At 32.2% G+C, this 26489-nt stretch overlaps 3 protein-coding genes across 6 annotated transcripts; 1 reads left to right on the top strand and 2 right to left on the bottom strand.

Annotated features, from left to right (window-relative positions):
- The first annotated feature begins 275 nt into the window (after positions 1 to 275).
- On the top strand, positions 276 to 7599 carry LOC110809479 (kinetochore protein SPC24 homolog). Of its 2 annotated transcripts, none has more exons than XM_022035337.2 (6): positions 276 to 772; positions 2757 to 2988; positions 3292 to 3433; positions 3957 to 4058; positions 6982 to 7055; positions 7204 to 7599. In XM_022035337.2, exons 2-6 carry the CDS (start codon positions 2811 to 2813, stop codon positions 7311 to 7313), a joined length of 606 nt encoding a protein of 201 aa, XP_021891029.1. In that variant the 5' UTR covers positions 276 to 772; positions 2757 to 2810; the 3' UTR covers positions 7314 to 7599. The 2 variants fall into 2 exon arrangements, with proteins under 2 accessions (XP_021891029.1, XP_021891030.1); XM_022035338.2 differs by having other exon boundaries at positions 318 to 772; positions 6982 to 7093.
- Positions 7600 to 8044: 445 nt separating this feature from the next.
- Positions 8045 to 9832, bottom strand: LOC110809487 (gamma-interferon-responsive lysosomal thiol protein-like). 2 transcript variants are annotated; one of them, XM_088209517.1, is made up of 5 exons: positions 9425 to 9832; positions 9225 to 9290; positions 8922 to 9031; positions 8728 to 8818; positions 8045 to 8636 (listed from the first exon to the last, which is right to left on the bottom strand). In XM_088209517.1, the coding sequence occupies exons 1-5, from the start codon at positions 9710 to 9712 to the stop codon at positions 8202 to 8204; spliced, it is 990 nt and encodes a 329-aa protein (XP_088065643.1). In that variant the 5' UTR covers positions 9713 to 9832; the 3' UTR covers positions 8045 to 8201. The 2 variants fall into 2 exon arrangements, with proteins under 2 accessions (XP_088065643.1, XP_021891036.2); XM_022035344.2 differs by having other exon boundaries at positions 8922 to 9077; positions 9425 to 9830.
- A 386-nt stretch (positions 9833 to 10218) lies between these two features.
- LOC110809499 (gamma-interferon-responsive lysosomal thiol protein-like) lies at positions 10219 to 11965 on the bottom strand. 2 transcript variants are annotated; one of them, XM_088209370.1, is made up of 6 exons: positions 11690 to 11823; positions 11525 to 11616; positions 11365 to 11430; positions 11134 to 11271; positions 10728 to 10820; positions 10219 to 10629 (listed from the first exon to the last, which is right to left on the bottom strand). In XM_088209370.1, the coding sequence occupies exons 1-6, from the start codon at positions 11745 to 11747 to the stop codon at positions 10456 to 10458; spliced, it is 621 nt and encodes a 206-aa protein (XP_088065496.1). In that variant the 5' UTR covers positions 11748 to 11823; the 3' UTR covers positions 10219 to 10455. The 2 variants fall into 2 exon arrangements, with proteins under 2 accessions (XP_088065496.1, XP_021891051.2); XM_022035359.2 differs by having other exon boundaries at positions 11525 to 11965.
- Positions 11966 to 26489: the final 14524 nt, after the last annotated feature.

Here is a 26489-nt window from a genome sequence, read left to right on the forward strand (position 1 = left end):
TGATGAAGAGATTAACAATCAAGATTCCCAATCTAAGAAGGTATGTGCTCGTGAAGGGTTTATTGACATAATTAATCATAAAAGTTCAAGAAAAAAAAAAGCTCAAAGTATGTAAAAATGATAATAATGAGACCTTGATAAATTATGTTACCACAAGAATTTGGTAGAATTGTGAAATATATAGAACATTTTTTCTTATAATGTAGAATGCAATATTATTGAAGAAAACAATGAGTATATTATTAAATCTAAATCTGTCAATGTAGAAATGATTGAATAAAATGGAAAGATGCAGAACAAACATAAATGCAATTATTCAATAACAAAAATGATTTTGGACTTCTTGAACTGCATAAAACCAATTAGCTACGAATGGGTTTTTTCCCTTGGAAATTTTAATTTGACGTGTGGCACCTTTGTATGATTCTAGGTCTTCCTTCCTCGTTTAAATTCGATTCCAAATTTGAGTTTTCTTTCTCTCTTACTTTTCTCTCGCCTGGGATAAATTTTATGCGGAGCCCGGAGTTACTCTATCTACCAAGTTCTCTGTCTCATTCAACGTGTGCACTCCATCTCCGGTATTGAGCTGTGGTGGCCATTTAACCACAAAGATCCTCGACGACTTCCTCAGTTCCGCGCCTGAACAGGAAGTTAAAGAAATTGAGAACGACCCGGCTTCTGGGTTCGGGATTTGATAAAGCAAGCAGAAATCTTGAAGTCGGTTCGAGGGGATTTCAACAATAAAGGGATCTTTATTTTGGGTGCTACCTAGGTAATTTTCTCTAAAATTCCTTTCTCAAACTTCCGTGATATGAATATCGTGACATTTTGCTTTACTATGTTTCCTGGTTAGTCCCGTTCCCTGGATATTGTAAGGGCTGCTAAATAATGAAGTCCAGGTATCATCACCGTCTTACTGCTAATTTGGGTTTTGTTTTGTGAGGAATTATCCATATTGTGCATGGTTATAATGAAAGACAGAGAGAGTAAAAGAAGGTCTTGGAAAGCTTGTTTAGGAAAAAGAGAGAGTGAGTTAGGGGGCTGGGAAGATTCATCAAAACTGAAGGAAAAGAAGAAACTTCAAAAGCACCTAGCTGTGGGTGATAAAATCTTTATCACTTCCCTTTTTCAAGTTCGTATTTCATTACGTTGATTGTTGGATGATGAATAGAAATGATTAGGTTAATGTTTGATCACGGAATCTATGACCAGGCATGAATATTATTGTCCCTGTTTATGGTTACTCTGATTTTGGGTTTAGACTTGTTACTATCCTCTCTAAGCTTGGGGTTTGAATTTTTAACACTAGTTTTAAGTAGCTGTGTACTCTTTAGACCTTGTCATGTTATTCTTAAAATATTCTAAGTTTGTTCATTATTTCAAATCTGTTTAACCTTCTTTAATAGTCCTTAAAATTTGGTTTTGGTCCCCTTGCAAGTATTGCAAATCTGTTTAAATCAAGTCAGATTGGGCTCCTCATTTTCTTTTCAATTTTGGCTTTATCTCTCCCTAGTGTGTCTAGATCTGTTTTGTGTTTTTGCTTTGGAATCTCAAATCCATTTTACGTTTCAGGATTTGTTTTGAACTTGTTATTCTCCTCACTCAATGGTGAATTGTGTTACAGCCCCAATTTTTTTCAGGAGGTTTGGGGTGTGTCTGTGTGATGCAATTTGAGGGTTTCAAGATAATGAGAATTGGTTACACAAATTTTGTCATTTAGGCATTCAGATCAGGCTTGCTTAGGTAAATGTTCATTGGCTACTTTTGAGATTCTTTTTTTTTTTTTTAACAAGAAGACAACGGCTATGCTGACAGATTTTGCTCCCCTCGAAATCTAGATTTTACTTTAGACATGTGTTATAAGCTTCTACAATTGTGTGAGTAATTTGGCACTGTTTGGAAGGATAAAGTGGCTACTTTGGCATGTTTCAGATGCAAAATTCCATTTTTAACCACAAATGCATAAATATTTCTATGGGTTTTTGCATCGCTTGACGGCAAACTTTTGGAATAATGTTTAGGTGACTGAATTGGCAGATTTGTTTGCTGTTCAGGGCTATCAAAAGGGTTAACTGACTGTTTTTGGAACCTTTGATATGGGAACATGTTTGCTTGGAAATAACCATGTTAGATCTACACAAAGAGTACCTTTGCAATCCAGGGCATGCTTGAGAAATGGGGATTCTAAAATAAAGTTTGATTTTGTTAGGATCTAAATGCATGCTTGGGAACCTTTTGGATAATTGAGTTTTACTCCAACTTGTTTCATTAGATTACTTTATTAACTGTTATCTTTGGTTCTGAATATTATCTTTGGTCCTAGATTGAGAATGTGTAAGCAAAAATTAAATTAGTCTATGGCTTCAGGTGGGTGTCTTACCTCCTCCAACCTGCTTTTTTTTTAACTTAATTTCTCTGTATTAATTTTTTTTGTGGAGTTTTGCCTGCATCATTGTTGTGACATCCTAACCCCTTGGTTTTAAATTAAGAAGGTTTAAGTTTAACCAATTCAGATTCAGTGATGAATGTTTCTGGCATTTGTTTCCATGCCAAATGATATTTATTTTATCACTAATTATTTTGAAATTTATCAGCATTTGTGGTTTTAATTTGCTTATTTCTGATTATTACTACCTTAAGTGTAGCCGATAACCACCTTTTGTTTGACAGATATTGAATGAACTGATCAGTTTATGCATTTGGTCTTCCTTCTTATGAAGCCTCGTTTTTTGATTTTGACTTTTTTCTTCATTTAGCTCAAATCACCAAACACATATCTGGCAATCTTGAGGATCTAGTGGTGTAAAAAAATGGGGAATTTCTCAAGGGAGACAGATATGGAGAAGTTAATTTCTTACAGCAACGATCTAATTGAGGTTTTGAAGGATAAGAAGGACATTAATAACTTGACCCAGTGTCTGGAGCACAGAGAAGTACTTCAGTCCTCTTGTGATGCTGATTTCGAAGAGATTCAGAAATCTATTGAAGGTACTTCTGTCTTCTCTAATCTTTGCTTGCCTTCGTGGTTATTTCTACTAGTTTTTCCTAAAAATTTTTGAGATATGATCATAAGCTAGGTTTGTGAAGTGATATAATTCTGAAATTGGATGAGAAATAAAGTCAAATGATTTGGGATTTTAGCCTTCAAAAATTTTTGGATTATACTTGGTCATTCTTTTCTATGTTGGATTTACCTTTGGAAAACACTGACTTCGATGAATGTGGATCATCGTAAATGAACATCTCTGTGACTTTTAAGCATTGCGACTGAAGAGTTTTTTAATGAGATAGATTATCAAAGGAGGATAAGCGCTTGCAAGGAGAAAACTGAGGCGGCAAAGTCTGAATTTGCTACTGATGCTGAAACTGACCATCTACAAAAAGAATTGGAAGAGGCACTTGACAAGGAGCGTATGCTTAAGGAGGAACTTAGATAAGTATATACAAAATGCACTTGTTGTATTTTTTAGTTTAAAGTGTTTGGGATTGCTTAAAGGAATATACTTACAACTGGGTGATGTTTTAAGTTACTTAAAACAGATAAATTCTTATTTAAAAAATAAGCAGTTATGCAAACATATAAAATGCTGATTGCAAAAAATAAGTAGTTGGTTTTTATTAAAAGATGAATGGAAAATACATTTTGTTATTTACATTATTTTATTTATGTATTGTTAATTTTAAAAAGATATCAAAAGGATAATTAACTAAATTAAGTCAGATAAAAAGATAAGAACCTAAAAAGTTTAAATTAGAGTGCCTATTTTCTACCTTCTAAAGTCACTTTAAAAAACTAGTAAGTATCCTGAATTTTGACGTTTCCAAATGCAGATGTTCGAGTATGAGTGCTTAAAGCTGATTATAAGCTTCAAATAAGCAATCCCGAATACTCTCCTAGCTGACTAACAAAGGCATTTATTCTTTTCTTCTGAACATCTTTTTTCAATTTTGAATACAGTAATAACCAATGAGATTAATGATCTGGATCAGCAAATAATTTGGATTGAAGAACGAAAGCAAGTGTTAAAGAAAGTCAATCAACAGGAGTTCAAGGAACAGTAAGTAGATAGACTGAACAATCTCATTTGTTTTTTCACCTTCATCCTTGATTGCATACTCAATTGTTGAGATAGTGGTAATAGTTAGACATTTTGATTTTTTAGCTTCTAGTTTCAAAAACCGAAAGTTTGATTTCATAAGGCTTTTATGTTCTTTTTCTGTCAGTAAGTTGGTGATCTGGGCTTAAGGCTTATAGATACTCATTCTGAATATACAGTTGATATTTTGTTTGATCACTTATTTAAAAAAGAAAGTTATTTTGTTTTATCTCTGGAAGAAACTGGCTTTTGTGTGAGCCTCTGTTGGAAAGGTTTGGGATAAAATTTCAATGGACATTGGCCATTTCCTAAATCTGGGAGTTGGTAAAGATTCAGAAGTATAGTTTTCTTCCATTGTTCAGTAGGTTCAGGTGCACTACTCTCAGTGTTTGGTTGCCCCTGTCAATGATTATCCTTTCTGGTGATTTGAGCCTGCATGTCTTTTAAATAGAACCAAAAGCCTAGTTCATTTTCCCCTTCAAAATATTTTTTGGGCATTTTTGTTGGGAGTTTTTCTTATAGACCCTGAAAGAACAGGTCTGATTCTCAAAACAGATTTTGCTTCTTGAAAATCCATCCTAACACTGCCATCATTCGTAATCATTAGGGGAATAAAGTAATGCAGCCAACTAGGGCTGGTTTGCTTTTGAATTTTTCATCACTTAACTGCATCTAGAATTTGTTATAGCCTATCTATCCTGATGTGGGATCCAGGATCAACAGTGCAATCGAAAAACCCACATATGGCAGTAGCATTCAGAAATCTTAAATCCCTAATTAAACTGTCCTTACTTAAACCATATTCATCCTGTGAATGCAAATCAAGATAACTAGGAGATAAAATAGAAATAGAAAAGACATCATGGCTTACCTGATAAATTGATTCGATTCTTTGACTCAACAAGATGGTTGAAACAACCTCTCTTAATTGAACGCTCTCACAATTAGCAACAAGCTAAAAGAAATAATCTGAAACTTTATTAATATGAAAAGTGGATGTATTGCAACCTAGGAGTGAGCCCTTTATAAAGGCATTCACCGGGTTAATTTTAAATAAAATAAAACTCTAAAGTTGTAATGAAATTCTGAAAATAATTACACCTAAATTATATTAAAATAATAATTAAAATAAACAAATCTAACTAGGATAGATCTTCTCCTCTCATGGCTGATTCTTGGAGTCGTCGGGATTGAATATTCTTCATCTTCTTGAATTGTTCTTTCATTAATTAATTGATTTCTTGAAATGTTTAAGTTGAAGAATAACGAAATTTCTTTGAGAATGGAGTGAGAGAATTCGGCTAGGACTCTTGAATTTCTTGGCCGATTTCTCCGTGTGATTTATCCCAAAGAAGCTGTTTTCCTCTTGCATTCTCTCTGTCAATCATGTAGGACTCTTCTTGTTGAATTCCACCTGAAAAGAAACACAAAGAAAAATAAGAAACATGTGAGAAAATAGGGGAAAGAAGTTTCCCTCTCGGACTGCACTTCTCCCTCGCAGGTAGGACTCTTCTCCTTGCGGGATTGTCTTTCTCGCGACTTCTTCTTCCAATAGAACTCTTCTTCAGTTTTCCCTTGATCCTTATCTTCCTCTTGCCGCTTCCTTAAGTCCAAAAAGGACTCTTCAATCGGTCTTTGAAAAGACAAGAGTTGTGGGTGAGGAGGGCTCCTCATGCTGCAAGGAGTCCGCGGGATCGGACTCCTCTTCTTGGCCGCACATGTGAGTTAGGACACTCACATGCATGGCATGCTTGGGCCATTGGTTGCCCCGGAAACTTGGGTCTTTTCTTTCAAATTCTTGGGCCTCCAAAATCAAGTCTTCAGTTATCCATTCTTTGTCCAAAAGTTTGGAAGTTTGTTGAAGTTTCTGGGCCCTATTTCTTGTGATTGGGTCTAAAGGCATCTGAATCCGTTTTCCTAATTCTCCAAGCCCGTCTTGAATGATCTTGGGCTGTTCTGGGACTTGTGACAGATTAGAAAACAAATTTGGGCCAAGATCGGTTTCTTTTCTGGTGTTAGGGCCGCAGAAATCCTCATGGAAGGAGGATTCAGTATTCCCGCAGGATAAATCCCCTTCCTGCGAGCGTGAGTATTCCCCCTGTGTGCACACGGGACCATCCCTGTGATGGGGTCCGCGTGCGCGGCTCCTATGCTGCGTGCATGTGCGCGATGTCCGTGGCGTGTCCTTCCCGTGTGTCTTCATGCGCGCGGGTGGCATTTCTGCAGGCTTGCTCGCGGGTGGCATGCTTGTGGGTATCCATGTTGTCCATGCTCACATCATCCATCCCAATCATGATGATATTCTTTGATTTTTCCAGTATAAAATGTATCTATTGTTCAAGAATATCTATATGGCCATGAGAAGTTCTTTCTGCTTTGGTGTCCTGTTGCCTACAGCCTATGGACTTTGGTATATGGTTACTTTATATTAATTGGGTCATCGCGGATTATGTGAGAAATGAACTGTGGGTTTGGGATGGGTTAAGTAGGGTGAAGAAAATTGTAAATTTAATACCACTTGCTATTTTTTGGATTATGTGGAAAGAGAGAAACCTAAGGGCATTTGAAGGAATTGAGGGTGGGATCTTGAAGTTGAGGGATAGATGGATGCATATAGGCTCTTCATGTTTCGGTCATGATATTAATAGGGTGGAAGATTTTGAGAATTTTATTAATATACTGATTGAACTGTAAATATTTTTATACATGGGCGTGGCACCCCTTTAGTTCCTTTTTGTTAATATACACCTCATACTTTCTATTTCAAAAAAAATGAGAACTTCTTTTTGTAATCTGTTGCTGGGTGGCTTATTTGTCCTTTTTCTTTCCAAGGAGGGAGATTGGTAGATGGTTGAAGATGAAATATTTTTGTCTGATTTTGCAGGAGAAAGCTTTCAATGTTAGCTTCTGTAACAAATATTATTCCAGACTTGAATGATGAATTGGAAATCTCAGGCCGTATCCTTGTGCTCTCATTTTTTTTTGGGGGAGAAAAGGTCCTTATTTCCCTTTTATAGAAAGTATCTTGTCTTGGTTTGCAGCTATATTCAGATCTAACGCAGTTTCAAATGGCACATGGATTGTCCTTAAATCAATTGAATAACAGATATTGTGGATAGGGACAAAAAAGTGCTCGAGAAATTTGCATTTGACCCAACGAAGATGACTTCCTATGATATATGTGACAACATTTGGAAGATGATAAATAAGCGATAGAAACTAAGAGGTCCTTCCACTAAGTTGTTTGTGTACTATATTTGATGTAATCTGCTTTTTGGCATCTTTTGATATGTAAACATATTGTTAGTGGTGACACATTGTAAACTATAGATTAACGTTTTTTTTTTAGTAGTAAAATTTAATTCAATCCTAGGAATTGACTTAATTCTCTCCATATCATACAGAACAAATTTGTGAGTCTATGTTATTTTGTTGTTTCTATGGCTGAGAAATTCAGGAAGTTATTGTACTGAAAATGCTGAATACAGGAGTTGTTGCAGTAGTGATGTCATGCCAAAGTATGATTATTTTTAGTTTTATGAATGCATTGAAGAGCCATCTTACCAAAAAAACAAGTAATGAAAGATGCTGAACAAAATTGTTATTTATCAGGTCTTTCGGTAAATTCCGATTCTAATCACACAAAAAATTTGATTAATATAATCTTAACATGTGTGTAAGATAAACTCAAAAATTTACCTATGTGTATTGTCACTAACTCAGAATGCAATAACTGGAATTTGCAATACCGTTCCACAGGTCGCCTCTTCTGTACAAAAGACCGACTTAAACTACTGTTGAGAATTCATGGGAGGAAGAAATTAACCTCTCCCCGTGGCATATTAATGAAATATATAAATGCTAGCATATATGAAAGTGAAAGGTTCAGTCAAAAGTCAAACCATATATATCATTTATATATATATATATAGTTTAGCTCGTGAAAATTTGCAGAAAGAAGTCACATACATACATATATATATTTTTTAAACTAGTCGACCTTCTTCAAATCCTTCATAAGTACAAAACCTTAAACCAAACACTAATAGCTGCATGAAATAAAAATCTCAACACAAATAACCAATGGAGACAAACTACAAAAGCTTATTTAACAAATAAGTCCTCTAAACCAGCAGAACTAAGTTGATGCAGAAGATCACACAAATTCATGGCTTTATCTTGAGCTTTGGAATCAATTAAAGCAAATCTTGTGGGCTCGGTGGTGGCTCGGAGTGAACTTCTATGGGTGAGTCTTGATGATAAAGCAAATCTTGTGGGCTCGATGGTGGCTCGGAGTGAACTTCTTCCTATGGGTGAGTCTTGATGATAAAGCAAATTTCGTGGGCTCGGTGGTGGTTCGGAGTGAACAACTATGGGTAAATTCTGCTGTGAGTCTTGACAATAATGATAATCTCGAACGCAAATTCCAGCCACACTTGAATCTGCAATCTTGTTTCTTGGAACTGAATTACGGCATACTTTTGGTTGGTTTTTCCCCTTGTAAGCCTTGCAGATATAACAAATGTAATCCATATAGTTCTGCACAAGTGAAGTATATTATTGAGATGATTATGAAAAGGAGATATATCATCATATGCAAATAGATGATAGAGAAGAAGTGTGTACTCACTTCCAGAGGTTGACCATTGACAACCACCCATGGTGTGAAATTCAAGAGGTGGATAGAGATTATCAGTTTCTTTACCATAAGCCAGCTCAAGCTACAATTAAATTTCTATTATCAGCATTAATCAAAAGCTAAGATTTAGGCAAGAACACAAATATGCTTTGGTTGGATTGATAAGTTTATGAATGGAGCAAAACCTGTTTTCCCAATCCACTTTCAAAACATTTCTGAATGGGTTCCTGAGGATACAGTAATGCCTTAGCACATTCTCGCCATACTTCACTTCCACGATATCCAGAGTTGTTTGCTTTTAACATGTATTCCATGCAATAAATCATCATGGAATGCTCAAACTGTTCCAAGTTACATTTGTGAAAATTTAAGATCAAACTTAACATATTAATAATTAGTATCATAGTACAAAAAAATTTATGATAAAAAATAGTTTATAATAATAATTAGTATCGTAGTATACGAAAGATTAAGGAAATCAGGTGTACCGTATCAGGTAACGCATGTATGATACATGCATAAATAGTATTGTAGTAGCATTCCTCTTCTCCATGCTGCATACAAAATTTTGGTATGTAATTTTAATATACTCATTAGAAATGAGATTCAGTAACTTCACAGCATATGAAGGAGAAAACTATAGAACATTTAAGAAAAATGATAAATTAAAAATGAAAAACAAGAAAACCTGGCAAACGATGGTGTCATTTTGTTTAAGTTCAGCATTGCCCCAGGGAACAAACCGAAGATTAACAATGTCGATGAGTCCATCTTCTTTGAAGAGCTTGATTAAGCCATTGCCATCAGTAATGAAGTACTGATAACCTGGACAAAGAGCTTCGTAGTACAGAGACAGGTTGACTTTCTTATCATTAACAGGCCTATAACAAATGGAAGGAGAGATGAACAAAAGCAGCAGCAAAGAAGTAAAGAGAAAGGAGGAGAGAAGTTGAGCAGGAGCCATTGTGTTTTTCATGAAAGATCTGTTTGTGTTGCGTGTTAGGGTTTATGTAGCAAAAATGTTAAGAGTGATTGGACAGTAATGTCCTTAGCTGATATTCAAGCTAGTTTCTTCTAAAATTATACTTTGATTATTCATCCACCGATATGATCTAATAATAGTGAAAAGTAGCTGAATACCACTTGTTTTTTTTTTTTTTTAAGATGGTTTACAGACTGAGATCATAATTTACTTTATCCAGGGTGGTTTAACTTGATACTTGAGCTATATATATATACAGTCATCCATGGTTTTAAATGAAATGCATTTTTTGACATCCTCTGGTTTCTTGCAAGTTGATTTGTACGTAAATAAGTAGAATGGTGACGAGCTGTAGCACCATCAAAATGTGGGTGTCAGCTTCTCTTTTTGCACAAGAAAATCGGAATCATACAATTTTGTTTTGATTTTCTGATTACCTTCATCTTTAGGTGCTTTATTAATCTTGGTTTTTATTCATTTATGTCCTATACCATAATTACTTCAAAAAGCAGAATAATCTTCAATTTCATTACACAAGCTGATATCCAAATTAAAGGCATCCCTCATGCCTCATATATACATACATGGGGCTTTAGTTACATCATCTATGCTCCGAAAAAATAAATTCAATTGGGTGTTCAGATTCAAATAAATCCCAGTTCAGTCATCATATTAATAGTGATCACTATGTATACATATAGTATATATATATATATATATACATATTGTGGTGATTTTCAGGGAATTTGGTTTGTTGCTGGTGCTAATGTATTGTTGGCATAGCAAACTCGATTGATTGAATTGGACTTCTCCACCCAGTACTCATTCTTCAATGGAAGCCCAAGGCACGCCTCTGGTAATCCATTGCCTTTATAAGCATTGCAAATATAGCTCATGAAATTTTCGTAGTCCTTGTATAGACACAAAATTTTAAAACTTTAGTATATACATACATATATATATGTTATAATTAAAAGGAAAAGGAAAAAATTAAAACCAGGAAACCAACCTCTTGCAGTGGTTGATTATTCACAACCAACCAGGGCACAAATCTATGCGGTGGATTTAGCTGACTAGTTTCTGCAAAATCTCTCTCTTCTAGCTGCATAATACAAGGCCAATATTTTTTTTCGTTTTACAATTATATTTTCATTGTTGATATATCACCCAAAAATTAGGATGGTGAATGTGCATTGGTAAAAGTTGTTATTAATTATTGAAATTATACAACGGAGAAATTAAACTTATGTTAAAAATTATATAAGATATATAAAAATAGAGTTGGCAAAGCATTCTATTCTATTTTGCTCCTACATCACCTAATACTTATTATATATAATTGGAGTCAAAAGAATAATTTTTTAAAAAAATAAAAAAATAAAACATAAAAGAGAGTAGAAGTTAAACAAACTTACTGATCTTCCATATCCATTTGTGTAGCAGTCAATAGGTTCCCTACTCAACCCAGCCATTTCAAAACAGTTGGCCCACGAGCTCAGCTGGTTCATCAATGTCAATCGCTCTATGCAATAGATAAAACTGAAATGCCTTTCCTATGTATGTATACATCGTAAACATTTCCAATTCAGCTTACGGAATATATATTAATCGATCTATATATATATATATATAATATATGAACTCACCACATCAGGGTACATGTTTATAGCGCATGCATCAATGGTATTCAGCAAGCATTCGTCTGGTCCATGCTGCACTCCAGAGAAGAAGAAGAAAACAGATTACCCAGATGATGATCAATATAAGGGATGTATGTATATATTATATATTAGAAAAGAAGCAAACCTGACAGACAATGGAGCCATCGGTTTTGAAGAAAGCATTTCCCCATGGAACCAACCTGAGATCGACAATGGAGATGAGGCCGTTCTCGAACACTTTGACCAGATGATTCACTATAAAATCAGCACAATACGGACACAGAGTTTCGTAGTAAAAAGAGACAGATACCTTTTGACCAGAAGATGCAAATACGAGCAACAGCCATACACATGTGAAAAACAAACATCGCCCACAGTCCATTTTCTTTTTTAGTTTCTTTGGAGAAGATGAAGTATACTTCAAAGCTTCCTCAGGTGGGAAGAAGAGCCTTGTAAGTAGAGGTGTGTGCATCTGTTTTCTTTAAGCTTCAACTTACGTTTAACTTTTTCTTTTCACTTTAGCTTTGAAATGTTAAGAGTAATTCCACTTGTTTGCTATCTTTTGAAAAAATAAATAAATAAAGCAAGAGAATTTTGGGTTTCTATATAGTTATCCAAGCATTGTGGGTTTAGAATCTTAGGTAATATCTTTTAAAAAAGAAAAAAGTTGTAAGCAGTAATTATGAAGCTTTTACGGTCATCATCTACCTCCTTTACGTTTTGCAGAAGACTAAATTAAGCAAGAAAACCAAGTAGGAGCAAGTAATGGACTTTGGTAAACTGGGTGAAATATTTTTATCCCAAGAAAGAAAAAGAAACCAAATTGCAGTCTAGCCAGAGGGTGAAGACCCATGGAGGAGAAGGGATAAAGCAACAGGACAAAACAACATTAAAATTTTGATGAGAACATAAGAACAATTACGCATGCCCTCCACTTATTTATTTTCTCATTGTTGTCTCTTGTTTTCTTCAAACTCATCTACCACCCATTTTTATCCCTCCCTCCTGAAGAAAATAGCGATAGTGACTAATAGAAGACTATCATTAATTCTGTAAAATGACAACTTTTATCAAGAAAATATTAGTGAGGAGTTTGTAGAAATTAGTCAATTGGCAATTATACCTCATCAATGCTACAACAATTTGTGAAATTTTCTGCTCTTAACTTGCATTCTTCCTCGACATCATGCTACTCTCACTTGATGTTTGGTTTTAAATTTATAAAATTTAGATTTTTAGAACGAAAATTTAAATTTCTACAATTTTCAAAGATTCAAAGAGAAAATAGACATAATTGCAAATTTTTTCATCCTTTTTTTTTTTTTTTTTTTTCTATTTTTTGTGTTTTAATTTTTCCAGCTGAATTTTCATTAATATTCAATTATATCCAAGGTTAAAGATTTAGATAATTCAATATTTCATCATAAAAATATTTCTTTTTTCAGGATTAAAAACATGGGTTGAAGTTTCAAAGTTTAAATAAAATTCTTTACGACCTTATGTTCAATGTTCTCCAAATCTTAATATGTAATCTTACCCCTACAGAAGAATTTCTAAATTTCTCAACATTTCTCATTACATTGTCATATTAAAAAATCCTAAAAATGCAAAGAAATACGTAAAGATAATTAATCGTTACATTAAAAATTTGAACACTTATCTCATTAAAAAATTTTAATAATAATATACCAAATGAATGAATAGCTCACAAATTAATAAGATTTTACTTTACCCTTTTATAATTTTTAAACATTATCCGGTTTCATTAAAAAAAAAAAAAAAAATTATTATTTCCAAGTATCTTAATTTATAAAGACAAGATTCTTACCTATTCAATATTGACTTATTTAATTTTAGGTTTCATTATGAGTTTCTTAAATGACATCAATATAGGTTTGCACGCTTGTGCAGGACAAGACAACCCACGTATTGCATCCTCCTTGAAATGGAGCATTTATGAGAATACTAACATATTATTATGCACAATACCCACACATATTAGATACAAGTTAAACTCCAAAATACAAATTCTAGGGGGTTTGTATTAATTTTTTATCTAATAATAAAAAATCACTATGGTAAATTTCGTTTGCTCCCTCAAGAATAGTTGAAATTTTAAGGATCTTACAAAGCTTATTAGGAAATAATAATACATATTCTCATACACAGTTATGTGATAAGAATTTACATAAAGTGAAAGTTTTAAAGAGTAATGTTTACCATTCCAATATTCACACAAACCCTTTAATGATGTATCGACTGCCTTGCTTGAGGAATAGTTTCATGAAAATGGAGACAAACCAGAATAACATCCAATCTTGTTTTTGGATTGAATGGAAAATGGATATATAAAGTTCGCTTTGTTCCTCTTTATATCTTTGTGATGGGTAAATCCCCATGAAAAGAGGACACCTTTTGTGTAGTTTATGATTGTACGTAACTATTAAGATTTTTTCTTTGATAAATCTTTCTCTTAATAGATTCTTCTTATTCCTCAATCTTTGGAGAATGCAACATTGTATTATTGTAAGTTCTCTTTTTTGAACATTTCTTGAAAGTATAAGACAAGTTTTAAATTTTAATGCAAACAAAGGATATCTTGATGAATCAATCTTTTTCACCATATCATGTATAATGGGAATTGAACGCCCTCTGCTGGTGGTGGGTGGATGGATAATGTTATACCTCGATCCAACAACTTCTCAAGAGTCGGTTTTGGCTGCCCCTTTCTTCAAAGGTAAGTTTTGAAAGGTCTTTTTATCTTGAGCTAGGGCTTTCATATGGACATGATGAAGACGTTTCATAGGAAAACCATACTAAGTCTCAAATATAGGTTAAACTCTAAAATATAGATCCTAAAATTTGTCAAAAGTTCCATCAGTGCCCAAAATGCAAGAGATGCATATGAAGATTGCAAAATAACATAAAATTAACTCCCTAAACTATACATGGAAATAATAATTAAAATAATGATCTACACCAGTAATATTCAATCAAAATTTAACTACTTCTTAAGTGGAGATGGCAAACTAACACAATAGTGACACATGGAAAAACTACATAAAAGAAGAAATTTTGACATCAAAATCATAAATCTTTTGAACGTGTGGCAACACTATCTTTTGCTAAAGAATTTATGATTCACATAGATCATAAATCTTTGAAGTATTTGAAAAGACAAGGGAAGCTCAACCAAAGGCATGATAAGTGAATAGAATTTATTGAGTCTTTTCCATATGTAATTAAGTATAAACAACGCAAAGAAAATGTTATGGCCGACACATTATCAAGAAGGTAGTATGATACGAGTAAGGGGAAGGCAACCCACGGGAATCAAGATTAAAGAATCTAATTTTATTTTTTTCAAGAATTCATTTAGGATTAGGAATTGCGAAAACATGGATGTTGGAGTCAAATTGGTATTCTAGAGTCCAAGAGGATTTTTTTTACTTCAAAAAATTAATTAATTAAAGAGAGTTGGAATAATAAAAGAAGAAAGAAACCCAAAGGAGGAAGAATTCCTATTCTTAACCGAATTCTCATCCTTAATTTGCTCATGGATAATGTTGGATTTCCTCTTAGATTTTCTCATGGAAGAGAAATTGTTTTCTACTTTAACTTGGAAACTTTTAAGGCATCTTCAACTCAACTTCTTCAACAACAATTAATTAAATATTGAAGTCCAAGTCCAAGTAAAATAAAGTATGGAGAATTCAACCACAACCCCACCATTTTTCAAGAGAGAAGACTTTTATTTTAATCATGTTTATGCTTCTTTAAATTAATATTTTATTAGAATCCTATATAAGTATGTAATTAGAGGTTTTTCTTTTTTTACAATTTAGCTTTTAAATTCTAGTAAAATTAGTAAAGCTTATGCCTATATAAAGGCCTTACTCCTTTGATTGTAAACATCGAAGTTGAGATCAATAAAATTAAGTTTTTAACTTTGTTTAGCGGTTGGCTAAGTTGTTTTTTAGAGAGGTTTCTTTAATCTTCTTGTTGAGAAGAGAATTGATGTTTATTTATTAAGGTAACTTGTGGTATTGATGCAAAACTCGGGATCAACTAATAAATCAAAAATTTTGCATAGAACATTAACATTCAGAATCATGAAACTCTTAATATATCCTCCCTAAGTAACACAATAATTCACTTGGAATTATGGACTAAGATAAGTTGGATAGTTTGAATTGATTAAAAATGCCACAAGTATGAATATGATAAGTTAGAAATTAATTCGAAAAAAAAATTGATAAAATGCCACAAGAAGTTACCTTGATAAGTTAAATCAATTCTCACTTAAAAAAAAGGTTGAACAAAACCTCAATAGTTGAAAACTAAAACTTTGTAATTTTATTGAATGAAACTTCAATTATTATAATTATGAATTAAAGACCTATTTATACTGTAGACCACATGCATTACACAGGAAATAAATCTATTAAATTAATTATAAAAAATACATAGAAAATTAATTCTAGACTTAAATAAGAAAACAAACAAAATTAAGATAATTACAACTAAAATAGGATATATATGATTTAAATGGAGAGTATTTTCATTAATTGTGGAGATACCTTCTTTTAAATGGAGAGTATTTTCATTTCTTGAAAGATTGATTGATTTAAGAAGATTTTGTAGTTAAATAAAATCTTTTGAAGATATCTTAATTTAATGAAGATGTTTGGATCTTGAGGAAAGTAAATCCATCCATGATCTTATGATAAATATTTAGAATCATTCCATGATCTCCCTTGATTTTTTTCACATGCGAATATTCTCTTTTAGGAAGACATAATGTTGGTTTGAAAACTTAGAAATATATAATTTTGATTCTCTCTTGATAGATTTCCACAATTCCTGGATTTTGGGTTCCTTTTTGACATTTGAGAAAGATATGGAGACGAAAAGGAAACTTTCCTTCTTGAGAGAAAAATATCTCTTGAGTGCGAAAAAATCTCTCATGAGTGGAGATAGATTTCCCATGTGTTTTTAACTTCTTTAAGGGTTACTTCCTTTCTTGACTTGGTTGCTTGCTTGCTTGAATTGTTCACACCCTTCGTGCTCACATCATACTCTCATTTTTCAAAAAAATTAATTTTTGAATCTTGACTTTCTTGAGCTAGGGACTTTTCTCATGAGTAATCAACGAAATCCAGTAAGATATCACCACTGAAAAAAAAAACCAATAAATACAGCTCATCTAAGCTGCCGACTTCTTCCCCTTCTTTTATATTTTCTGTGATATGCTGCTCAATTTTTGCGAAGCATGGATATTTTCTTGACTAGGAGGACTCTTTATCACATCATTACATGATCGAACCGCTTCTTTCCTCAGTACCTCTCGCATTGATTCCCTCCATTTGTCAAGGAGATATTGGAGTTTTCGCACACAATATCATATTTCACTAAAATCTTCATGAAAACTCATGGTGAGGAAGTTGTAAAAAAGGTTAATATAAACAACATTCCCTCAGTCACTCATGTTTTACGTATCTCTCAATCTTTTTTCCTCAAGTTCAGTGTCGGAAATGACTCCTCTTGAATCAAGGTACTCACACGTGATATATGCAGTGGGATATAACACTTGGATGTAGCTGGTGGGTGGGAGAGTAATATGACCTTTTTTATTATATGGTAGATAGGAATATACAGGGGATAACTGATGGAATAAAATAAAATGTAATGCAAGATAGGAAGACTTATCTCTAGCTATTGCTCTGATACCAAATGATGCAGGACTGGGATCAACTAACAAATTAAAACCCTCAAATATAACATCAATATTCAAATTCATAAAAACCCTCAATAGATCCTCCTTACTTAATTGAAAAATTCACCTAGAATTATGAATTAAGGTAATTAGGATAGTTTGAATTGATTAAAAATGGCACAAATATAAATTTAATAAGTCAGAAATCAATTCAAAAGAAAATTGATAAAATGCCACAAGGACTTACCTTGATAAGTTGAATAAACTATCACTCAACAAGAAGGTTGAACAAAACCTCATTAGTTAAAAACTAAAACTTTGTAATTTTATTGAATGAAACATCAGTTATTATAATTATGAATTGAAGACCAATTTATAGTGTAGGCCATGTGCATTACCAAGGAAATAAATCTACTAAATTAATTATAAAAATTACATAGGAAATTAATACTAGAGTTGGATAAGAAAACAAATAAATTTAAGATAATTACAACTAAAATAGAATATACATGATCTCCCTATGAGTAACCCTTTTCAAATGGAGAATATCTTAATTAATTGTGGAGATACTTTTCTTCAAAAGTTGGAGATTTAGTTTCCTAATTTCTTGAAAGATTGATTTATTTAAGTAGATTTTGTAATTTAAATAAAATCTCTTGAAGATTCTTAATTTAATGAAGATCTTTTGAAGATATCTTAATTTAATGAAGATTTTTGGATTCCTTAGGAAAGTAGATCCATCCATGATCTTGTGATAAATATTTAGAATCGTTCCATGATCTCTCTTGATTTTTTTCTTATGTGAATATTCTCTTTTAGGAAGATATGATCTTGGTTTAAAACGTTAGAAATATATGATTTTGATTCTCTCTTTATAGATTTCCATAATTCATTGATTTTGGTTTCCTTTTTGAGAGAAAAATATTTTTTAAGTGGGAAAAAATCTCTCATGAGTGGAAAGAGGTTTCCCATGCATTTTTAACCTCTTTAATCATTGCTTCCTTTCTTGACTTAGTTGGTTGCTTGATAGTTTAAGTCATTCGTGCTCACATCATACACTCCTTCAAAAAAATTCATCCTTGAATCTTACCTCATGAGTAATCAACAAAATCCTGTAAGATACCATCACCGAAAAAAAAAGAGTTAGTCAATAAACATGGCTCATCCAGGTTGCCGACTTCTTCCCCTTCTTTTGTATCTTCAATGATATGGTGCTCAACTTTTGCGGGAGCGTGAATCTCTTCTTCACTTGAAAGACTCTTTGTCACATCATTCCATGACTGAGATGCTTCTTCTGTCAATACATCTCGTATTGATTCCTTCCATTTGTTAAGGAGATATTGGATTTTTCGCACATAATATCGTATTTCACTAAAATCTTCACGAAAACTCATGGTGAGAAAGCTGTAAGAAAAGTTAATATAAATAACACTCCCTCATAGTCACTCGTGTTTTACGTATCTCTCAATCTTCTTTCCTCAAGTTGAGTGTCGGGAGTGACTCCTCTTGAATCAAGGTACTCACACTTGATATGTACAAAAAAAATTTCTAAGGAAAATGAGGATGTAGAAAGAATGTTATATGCAATGGGATGTAACACTTAGATGCAGCTGGTGGGTGGGAGGGTAATATGACTTTTTTTTAATTATATGGTGGACAGGAATATGCAGGGGATAACTAGTGGAGTAAAATAATAAGATTTATCTTGAGCCTACATTCTGATACCAAATAATGTGGAACCCAGGATCAACTAATTAATTAAAAACCTCACATATAACATCAGTATTCAGAATTATAAAATCCTCAACAAATCCTCCCTACTTAACCCAAAAATTCACCTAGTTATGAACTAAGGTAATTGTGATAATTTAAATTGATTAAAAATGCCACAAGTATGAACTCATTGAAAGAAAATTAATAAAACACCACAAGAACTTACCTTGATAAGTTGAATAAATTCTCACTCAACAAGAATGTTGAATAAAACCTCACTAGTTAAAAACTAAAACTTTTAATTTTATTGAATGAAACTTCAATTATTACAACTATGAATTGAAGACCTATTTATAGTGTAAGTCATGTGCATTACAAAGAAAATAAATCTACTAAATTAATTGTAAAATTACATAAAAAATTAATTCTAGACTTAGATAAGAAAATAAGTAAAATTAAGATAATTACAACTAAAATATGATATATATTATCTCCCTATGAAGAAACCTTTTTAAATAAAAAATATCTTAATTAATGGTGGAGATACCTTCTTTTAAAGGTTGGAGATTCAGTTTCCTAATTTCTTGAAAGATTTATTTATTTAAAAATCTCTTGAAGATTTTTAATTTAATGAAGATCTTTGGATTCCTTAGGAAAGTAAATCCATCTATGATCTTGTGATAAATATATAGAATTGTTCCATGATCTCCCTTGATTTTTTTCATATATGAATATTCTCTTTTAGGAAAATATGATGTTGGTTTGAAAACTTAGAAATATATGACTTTGATTCTCTCTTGATGGATTTCCATAATTTCTTATTTTTGGTTTCCTTTTTTCCATTTGAGAAAGATATGGAAAGGAAAAGGAAATTTTCCTTCTTAAGAGAAAAATATCTTGAGTAGGAAAAAATCTCTCATGAGTGGGGAGAGATTTCCCATGCACTTTTAACTCTTTTAATTATTGCTTCCTTTCTTGACTTGGTTGGTTGCTTGAATAGTTTAAGCCATTCGTGCTTACATCATACTCTCCTTCAAAAAGATTCATCCTTGAATCTTGACTTTCTTGAGGTAGTGACTTTTCTCATGAGTAATCAACAAAATCCAATAAGATATCATCACTGAAAAAAAGAGATAGTCAATAAACATGGCTCATCCAGGTTGCCAACTTCTCCCCCTTCTTTTGTATCTTCTGTGATATGGTGCTTTTGTGGGAGCATAGATCTCTTCTTGACTAGGAAGACTCTCTGTCACATTATTACATGGCCAGGCCACTTCTTCCCTCAGTACTTCTCGCATTGATTCCCTCCATTTGTCAAGAAAATATTGGATTTTTTACACACAGTATTGTATTTCACTAAAATTTTAGCAAAAAATCATGGTGAGAAAGCTGTAAGAAAAGTTAATGTAAACATCACTCCCTCACAGTCACTCGTGTTTTACATACCTCTCAACCTTTTTTTCTCAAATTGAGTGTCGAGAATGACTCCTTTTGGATCAAGGTACTCACATTTGATATGTAAGAAAAAAATTTCCAAGGAAAATAAGGATGTAGAAAGAATATTATATGTAGTGGGATGTAACACTTGGATGCAGTTGGTGGGTGGGAGGGTAATATGACTTTTTTTATTATATGGCGGATAAGAATATGCTAGGGATAACTGATGGAATAAAAGAGAATGTAATGCAAGATAGTAAGACTTATCTCGAATCTACGCTCTGATACCAAATGATGTGGAATCCGAGATCAACTAACAAATCAAAAACCTCGCATATAACATTAGTATTCAGAATCATAAAAATCCTAAAAAAATCCTCCCTAATTAATCCAAAAATCTACCTAGAATTATGAACTAAGATAATTGGGATAGTTTGAATTGATTAAAAATGCCACAAGTATGAACTTGATAAGTTAGAAATCAATTGAAAAGAAAATTGATAAGACACCACAAGAACTTACCTTGATAAGTTGAATAAATTCTCACTCAATAAAAAAGTCGAAGAAAATCTCACTAGTTGAAAACTAAAAAGTTGTAATCTTATTGAATGAAACTTTAATTATTACAACTATAAATTGAAGACCTATTTATAATGTAGATCGTAAACATTACACGGGAAATAAATATGCTAAATTAATTGTAAAAATTATATAAGAAATTAATTCTAGACTTGGATTAAAAAAAAAAGTAAAATTAAAATAATTACAACAAAAATAGGATATATATGATCTACCTATGAGGAAACCTTTTTAAACGGAGAATATCTTAATTAATTGTGGAGATACCTTCCTTTAAAGGTTGGAGATTTAGTTTTCTAATTTTTTGAAATATTGATTTATGTAAGAAGATCTTGTAATTTAAATAAAATCTCCTGAAGATTCTTAATTTAATGAAGATCTCTTGAAGATCTCTTAATTCAATGAAAATCTTTAGATTCCTTAGAAATAATCCATCTATGATCTTGTGATAAATATTTAGAATCCTTTCATGATCTTCCTTGAATTTTTCCGTATATGAATATTTTCTTTTAGGAAGATATGATCCTAGTTTGAAAACTTAAAAATATATGATTTTGATTCTCTCTTGATGGATTTCCACAATTCCTTGATTTTGGTTTCTTTTTTACCATTTGAGAAAGATATGGAGAAGAAAATAAAACTTTCCTTCTTGAGAGAAAAATATCTCCTGAATGGGAAAAACATCTCTCATGAGTTGGGAAAGATTTCTCATGAGCTTTTAATTTCTTTAGGGGTTGCTTTCTCTCTTGACTTTGCTGATTGCTTGAATAGTTCAAGCCATTCATGTTCACACAAGGTGTTTTCATAAATCTCTTTTCTTGAGTTAGTTTTAACTTATCAAGATATTTCTTGTAGTATTTTAATCAATTTGATTTGTCCCAATTATCTTAGTTCTCAATCACAGGTTGATTATGGGTTAAGTAGGGAGAGTTTATTTAAGGATCTAAGTTTCCGCGTGCTAATATTATACGTGAGATTTTAGATTGCATTATTAATCCTAGGTTTCACATTATTTAATATCAGAGCTTAAGTACTTTAAATTACATTTTTGTTCTATTACGTCACTAAGTAACTAATTGAATCCCAGTTATTTAGCCTCATACATAAACCCACATCACCCTCATCTGTGTGTTTATAATTTATTACATCTAGAATTGTTCTATAATTTTTTGTCCTTAGAATTTCTTAAAGTTTCCTGAAACAAAGCTTGATTAACTTGTTTAAAGTGAAATCAGTTCTGGTATTCAACTTAAGGGAAGAAGATTTAAAAAGTGAGTCTAAACACAAATGAACTGTGAGGGAGAGTTTTTCCACTAATTTTTTCTTGCAAGATTATAAGAAAGCAGAGTTGGTTAAACCACTACATGAGAATGCTATGATTCGAGGATGAATCATTTTGAAGAAGGGGAGAATCGAGCTTAAAGAATCCAATTTTATTTTGTGAAGAGTCCTTTTGGGACTAGGAATTATGGCAACATGGATGTTGGAGTCAAATTAGTATTCTAGAGTCCAAGAGTATTTTTCTACTTCAAGAAATAATTAGTTAAAGAGGGTTGGAATCATAAAAGAGGAGAAACCCAAATGAGGAAGAATTCTTATTCCTGGTCGAATTTTCATCTTTTTCTACTCATGGATAATGTTGGATTTGATCCTAAATTTTTTCCCTAAACTTTCTCTTAGATTTTCTCATAGAACGAAAATTGTTTTCTACTTCAACTTGTAAGCTTTTAAGGCATCTTTAATTGAACTTCTTCAACAATAATTAATTAAATATTAAAGTCCAAACCAAGTAAAATAAAGTATGGAGAATTCGATCACAACCCCACCACTTTTCAAGAGAGAAGACTTTTATTTTAATCATGTTTATGCTTCTTTAAATTAATATTTTATTATAATGCTTATATAAAGGCTTTGCTCTTTTGGTTGTAAACATCGAAGTTTGAGATCAATAAAATTAAGATTTTAGTTTTATTTAGTCGTTGACTAAGTTTGTCTTTAGGGAGGTTTCTTCAACGTTCTTGTTGAGAAGGGAATTGATGTCTACTTATCAAGGTAACTTGTGGTGTTTTCATCAATTTCTTCTCTTGAATTAATTTTAACTTATCAAAATATTTCTTGTGGTGTTCTAATCAATTCGATTTATCTCAATTACCTTGGTTCTAAATCATAGGTTGATTATGCATTAAGTATGGAGAGTTTATTTAGAAATTTAAGTTTCTGCATGCTAATGTTATATGTAGGATTTTGGATTACATTGTTGATCTATGGTTCCGCATCATATTATATCTTAATCTTTACTCTTAGTTCTAAATTATTAGGCTTTGAGCAAATTAATGATATGTATGCTAATAATGTTGACTTGACTAATGTTTATGAGGCGTGTTAACAATCTGTATTTCAAATATTTTATAGGCATGATGGTTTCTTTTTTAAAGATGGTAAATTATGGATGCCCAATTGTTCTTTAAGGGAATTGCATACACGTGAAGCACATAGTGAACGACTTATGAGTCATTTTGGGATAGTTAAGGCTTTAGATATTTTGTAGGAGCGACTTTTATTAGTCTAATATGCGAAAAGATGCTGGAAGAATTTGTGCTAAATGTACTGTATGTAAGAAAGCAAAATCTAAGTCTTTACCTCATGGTTTTTATATTCTTTTGCCTATTCCTAATGCACCTTATATTGATATATCTATAAATCTTGTTTTGGGGCTTTCTAAGACTAGAAAAGGAAGAGATAACATATTTATTGTGTTGAGTAAATTAAGTAAAATGATATATTTTATTGCTTGTCACAAGGCATATAACACAACAAATATTGCTAAGTTGTTCTTTATGGAAGTAGTTCGTTTACGTGGCATTCCTAAAATAATTTTGAGAATAGAGATGTAAAGTTTTTTAATCACTTTTGGCATGTTTTGTTGAATAAACTTGATACTAAATTGTTATTTTCTACTATTTGTCATCTACAAACTGATAGTCAAATTGAAGTGATGAGCAGAATTTTATGATCTCTTTTGCATTCTTTTGTTGGCAAAAATTTACCTGGAAAGATTTTTTACCATTGGTTGAGCTGGCTCATAATCGTAGTATTCATTCTTCAACAAGTTTTTCACATTTTGAAATTATGTATGGTTTTAATTCATTAACTCTTAATTTAATGCATTTACCATTATATGAGATTACTAATTTAGACATATAAAAGAAAGCATAGTTGGTTAAGAAAATACCTAAGAAGGCAGATCAACTCTTGGGGAAAAAAATATGAGTCTTATGCTTGAAATGCCAACAAAGGGAGAAAAAGAATGGTGTTTCAACATGGTGATTGGGTTTGAATTCATATTAGGAAGATGTTGTGTCCTAATTAAGGAATATAATTAGTTGTGTAAATTAAAATAATCATCAAGTAAAATAATAATGATAAGCAAAGATATAATCGCAAAAGAAAATTGATACAGGATTTTACGTGCAAAATATCTATTGTAAAGAGAAAAACCATGGGTTAACTTCAAATTAAATCTACTATATCTTAAAATAGGTACAAGATAATCGATCAAGAGTAAAGCAAAATAGACAAAAAAAAATAACTCCTTCCCTTTTTTATGCATGTGAGAGAGAGGGAATCAAATAAAAAAATAGGATGAGTTTTAAGTTCGGTGGACTTAAAGTGATGATGAGAAAGAAAATAATAAAAAATGAAAAAAAAAAACCCTTGTTTTCTTTGTTTCTTGGCTGCCACAAGCTTTATATATATGTGTATGTATGCGCATAAATATTTATATATATATATATATATCCAACCTCTCATTTTTTTACTCTCCCTTCTCTTTCTTCTTCTCTCATTTTCTCACACACACAGACTCTCTTTTTTGTTTTTTTTTCTTTTCTAGTTTGATTTTTTCTCCTCACGGCTTACATCTCCCTCGTTCCAAGCTCCTTTTCTATAGGTGAGGCAAGCCTATTACGATCCACATTTTTCGCTCGAAAAATCTACTTTGAAAACACGATAGGAGATTTATAAATTTAGGGCTAGCCTTTCTTGTTGAAATCTCACAATTTAATCTTCATCCTACTTAAAACCCTCCTCTCATGAGAAATCCTCCATCACGTAATCTCATCTTCATCATTGTGCTGAAATCCTATGATTTATGGGTTGGAATTAACAATTTCCCCCTCCAGTCCATGGGAAGAAATTCCCACATATATTGTTCAATTATCATTCAGTCTCACCGTCTTGGTGTAGTACTACTTGTCACGAGTCATTATCTTGGCTAATATGTCAAGCGGATCAGAGTGAATGAAGTTCTTCAAAGAATTAATCTCCTCCAGCATTACGTTCATCCACTAAGCTTTTTTTTTTATTTTGAACTTCTTAGAAGCTCTCGGACCCCCTCTTCGGTAATCTTAATATACTCAGAAGTAGAATATCTTCTAGATGCATGGTATATTATGTTTTGTCTTCTAACCTGAGATTCTTCTACAATCTAAGGTGGAGTGGGTTGTTCCACCTACTCAACATCATTATTGGCATTTACTTATGCTGACAAATCTCATCTTTTTCATTTGTGATATCTCTTATTGAATGAGAAATCAATATGAGAAGAGGAATGTCTTCATTTTTTAGTTTTCTATAATATCTCCAAATCCAACAGGGTCCTGTATTTGTCAAAAATCACATCTTTAGACCTGATAACTTTCTTCTTCACTAGTTCCCATAACTTGGATCCAAATTCTACATCTCCATAACCCAAAAGAATACATGAAATAGTTCTATCATTCAGTTTCTATCTCTGCTCCATAGGCATATGTACAAATGTCTTGCACCCGAATACCTTCAAGTGAGAGTAGGTATTGTCCTTTTAAATCATACTCTCTCAAGAATATCTAAATCTAAAGTAGCTAGCAGAGAGTGATTCATTAGATAGCAGGTGGTGTAAAGTTCTTCACCCTAAAATGATATTAATAGATTAGCCATTTTCAGCATATGTCTAGCCTTCTCTAGGATAGTTTTACTTATTCTTTCAGGAACACCATTATGTTTAGGAGTACTGGGTATAATCTTCTCATGTTTGATTCCATGTTATAAACAATAATTCTCAAACTCCTTTAAAGGTATTCGTCATCGTTGTCACTGCAAAGACACTTTAAGGATGTTCATTTTTCTCTTTTCACCATAGTATAGAATTGCTAGAAGTACTATAAAACTTTATCTTTTATTTTTAAAACAAACATCCAAACTTTTTGCGAAGTATCATCAATAAAATTAACGAAATATCTACTATGATCTAATAATTCCACAACAATGGGACTATATATATCAAAATACACTAACTCAAGTATATTCTTTTTTTAGAAGAATTATTAAAAGAAATTTCATGTTGTTTATCACATAAACAACCATCACAAGGGTTTAAACTCATATTTTTGCATAGAAAATCATAGACTTCTTTGTCAGGATCTCAGCCCTTTTTCACTCATATGAGCTAGTCTCACATGTATAACTCTAGTAAAGCATCACCCTCAGCTGCATTCAAAACACTTCTGATTGTCTTTACTTGAGTTTTATAGAGTTTGTGATGTAATCTATCTCTAGCAACCACAATTGAATATTTAGTGAATTTTTATTTTCTATCACAAAATGAGTTATAATGACTATCTAGATC

This window comes from Carica papaya, chromosome 8, assembly GCF_054855325.1.
Source record: "Carica papaya isolate Zhongbai chromosome 8, ASM5485532v1, whole genome shotgun sequence".
NCBI lineage: Eukaryota > Viridiplantae > Streptophyta > Magnoliopsida > Brassicales > Caricaceae > Carica > Carica papaya.

Coding starts and splice junctions, on each gene's coding strand:
- LOC110809487 (XM_088209517.1), bottom strand. CDS start 9,712: ATGAAAAACACAATGGCTCCTGCTCAACTTCTCTCCTCCTTTCTCTTT. Junction 8,819..8,921: donor AAAGTGGATTGGGAAAACAG/GTTTTGCTCCAT, acceptor ATTTAATTGTAG/CTTGAGCTGGCTTATGGTAA. Junction 8,637..8,727: donor TCAATGGTCAACCTCTGGAA/GTGAGTACACAC, acceptor TCACTTGTGCAG/AACTATATGGATTACATTTG.
- LOC110809479 (XM_022035337.2), top strand. CDS start 2,811: ATGGGGAATTTCTCAAGGGAGACAGATATGGAGAAGTTAATTTCTTAC. Junction 3,434..3,956: donor ATGCTTAAGGAGGAACTTAG/ATAAGTATATAC, acceptor AATTTTGAATAC/AGTAATAACCAATGAGATTA. Junction 7,056..7,203: donor TGAATTGGAAATCTCAGGCC/GTATCCTTGTGC, acceptor ATTGAATAACAG/ATATTGTGGATAGGGACAAA.
- LOC110809499 (XM_022035359.2), bottom strand. CDS start 11,851: ATGCACACACCTCTACTTACAAGGCTCTTCTTCCCACCTGAGGAAGCT. Junction 11,272..11,364: donor TAAACATGTACCCTGATGTG/GTGAGTTCATAT, acceptor ATACATACATAG/GAAAGGCATTTCAGTTTTAT. Junction 10,630..10,727: donor ATAATCAACCACTGCAAGAG/GTTGGTTTCCTG, acceptor TGTCTATACAAG/GACTACGAAAATTTCATGAG.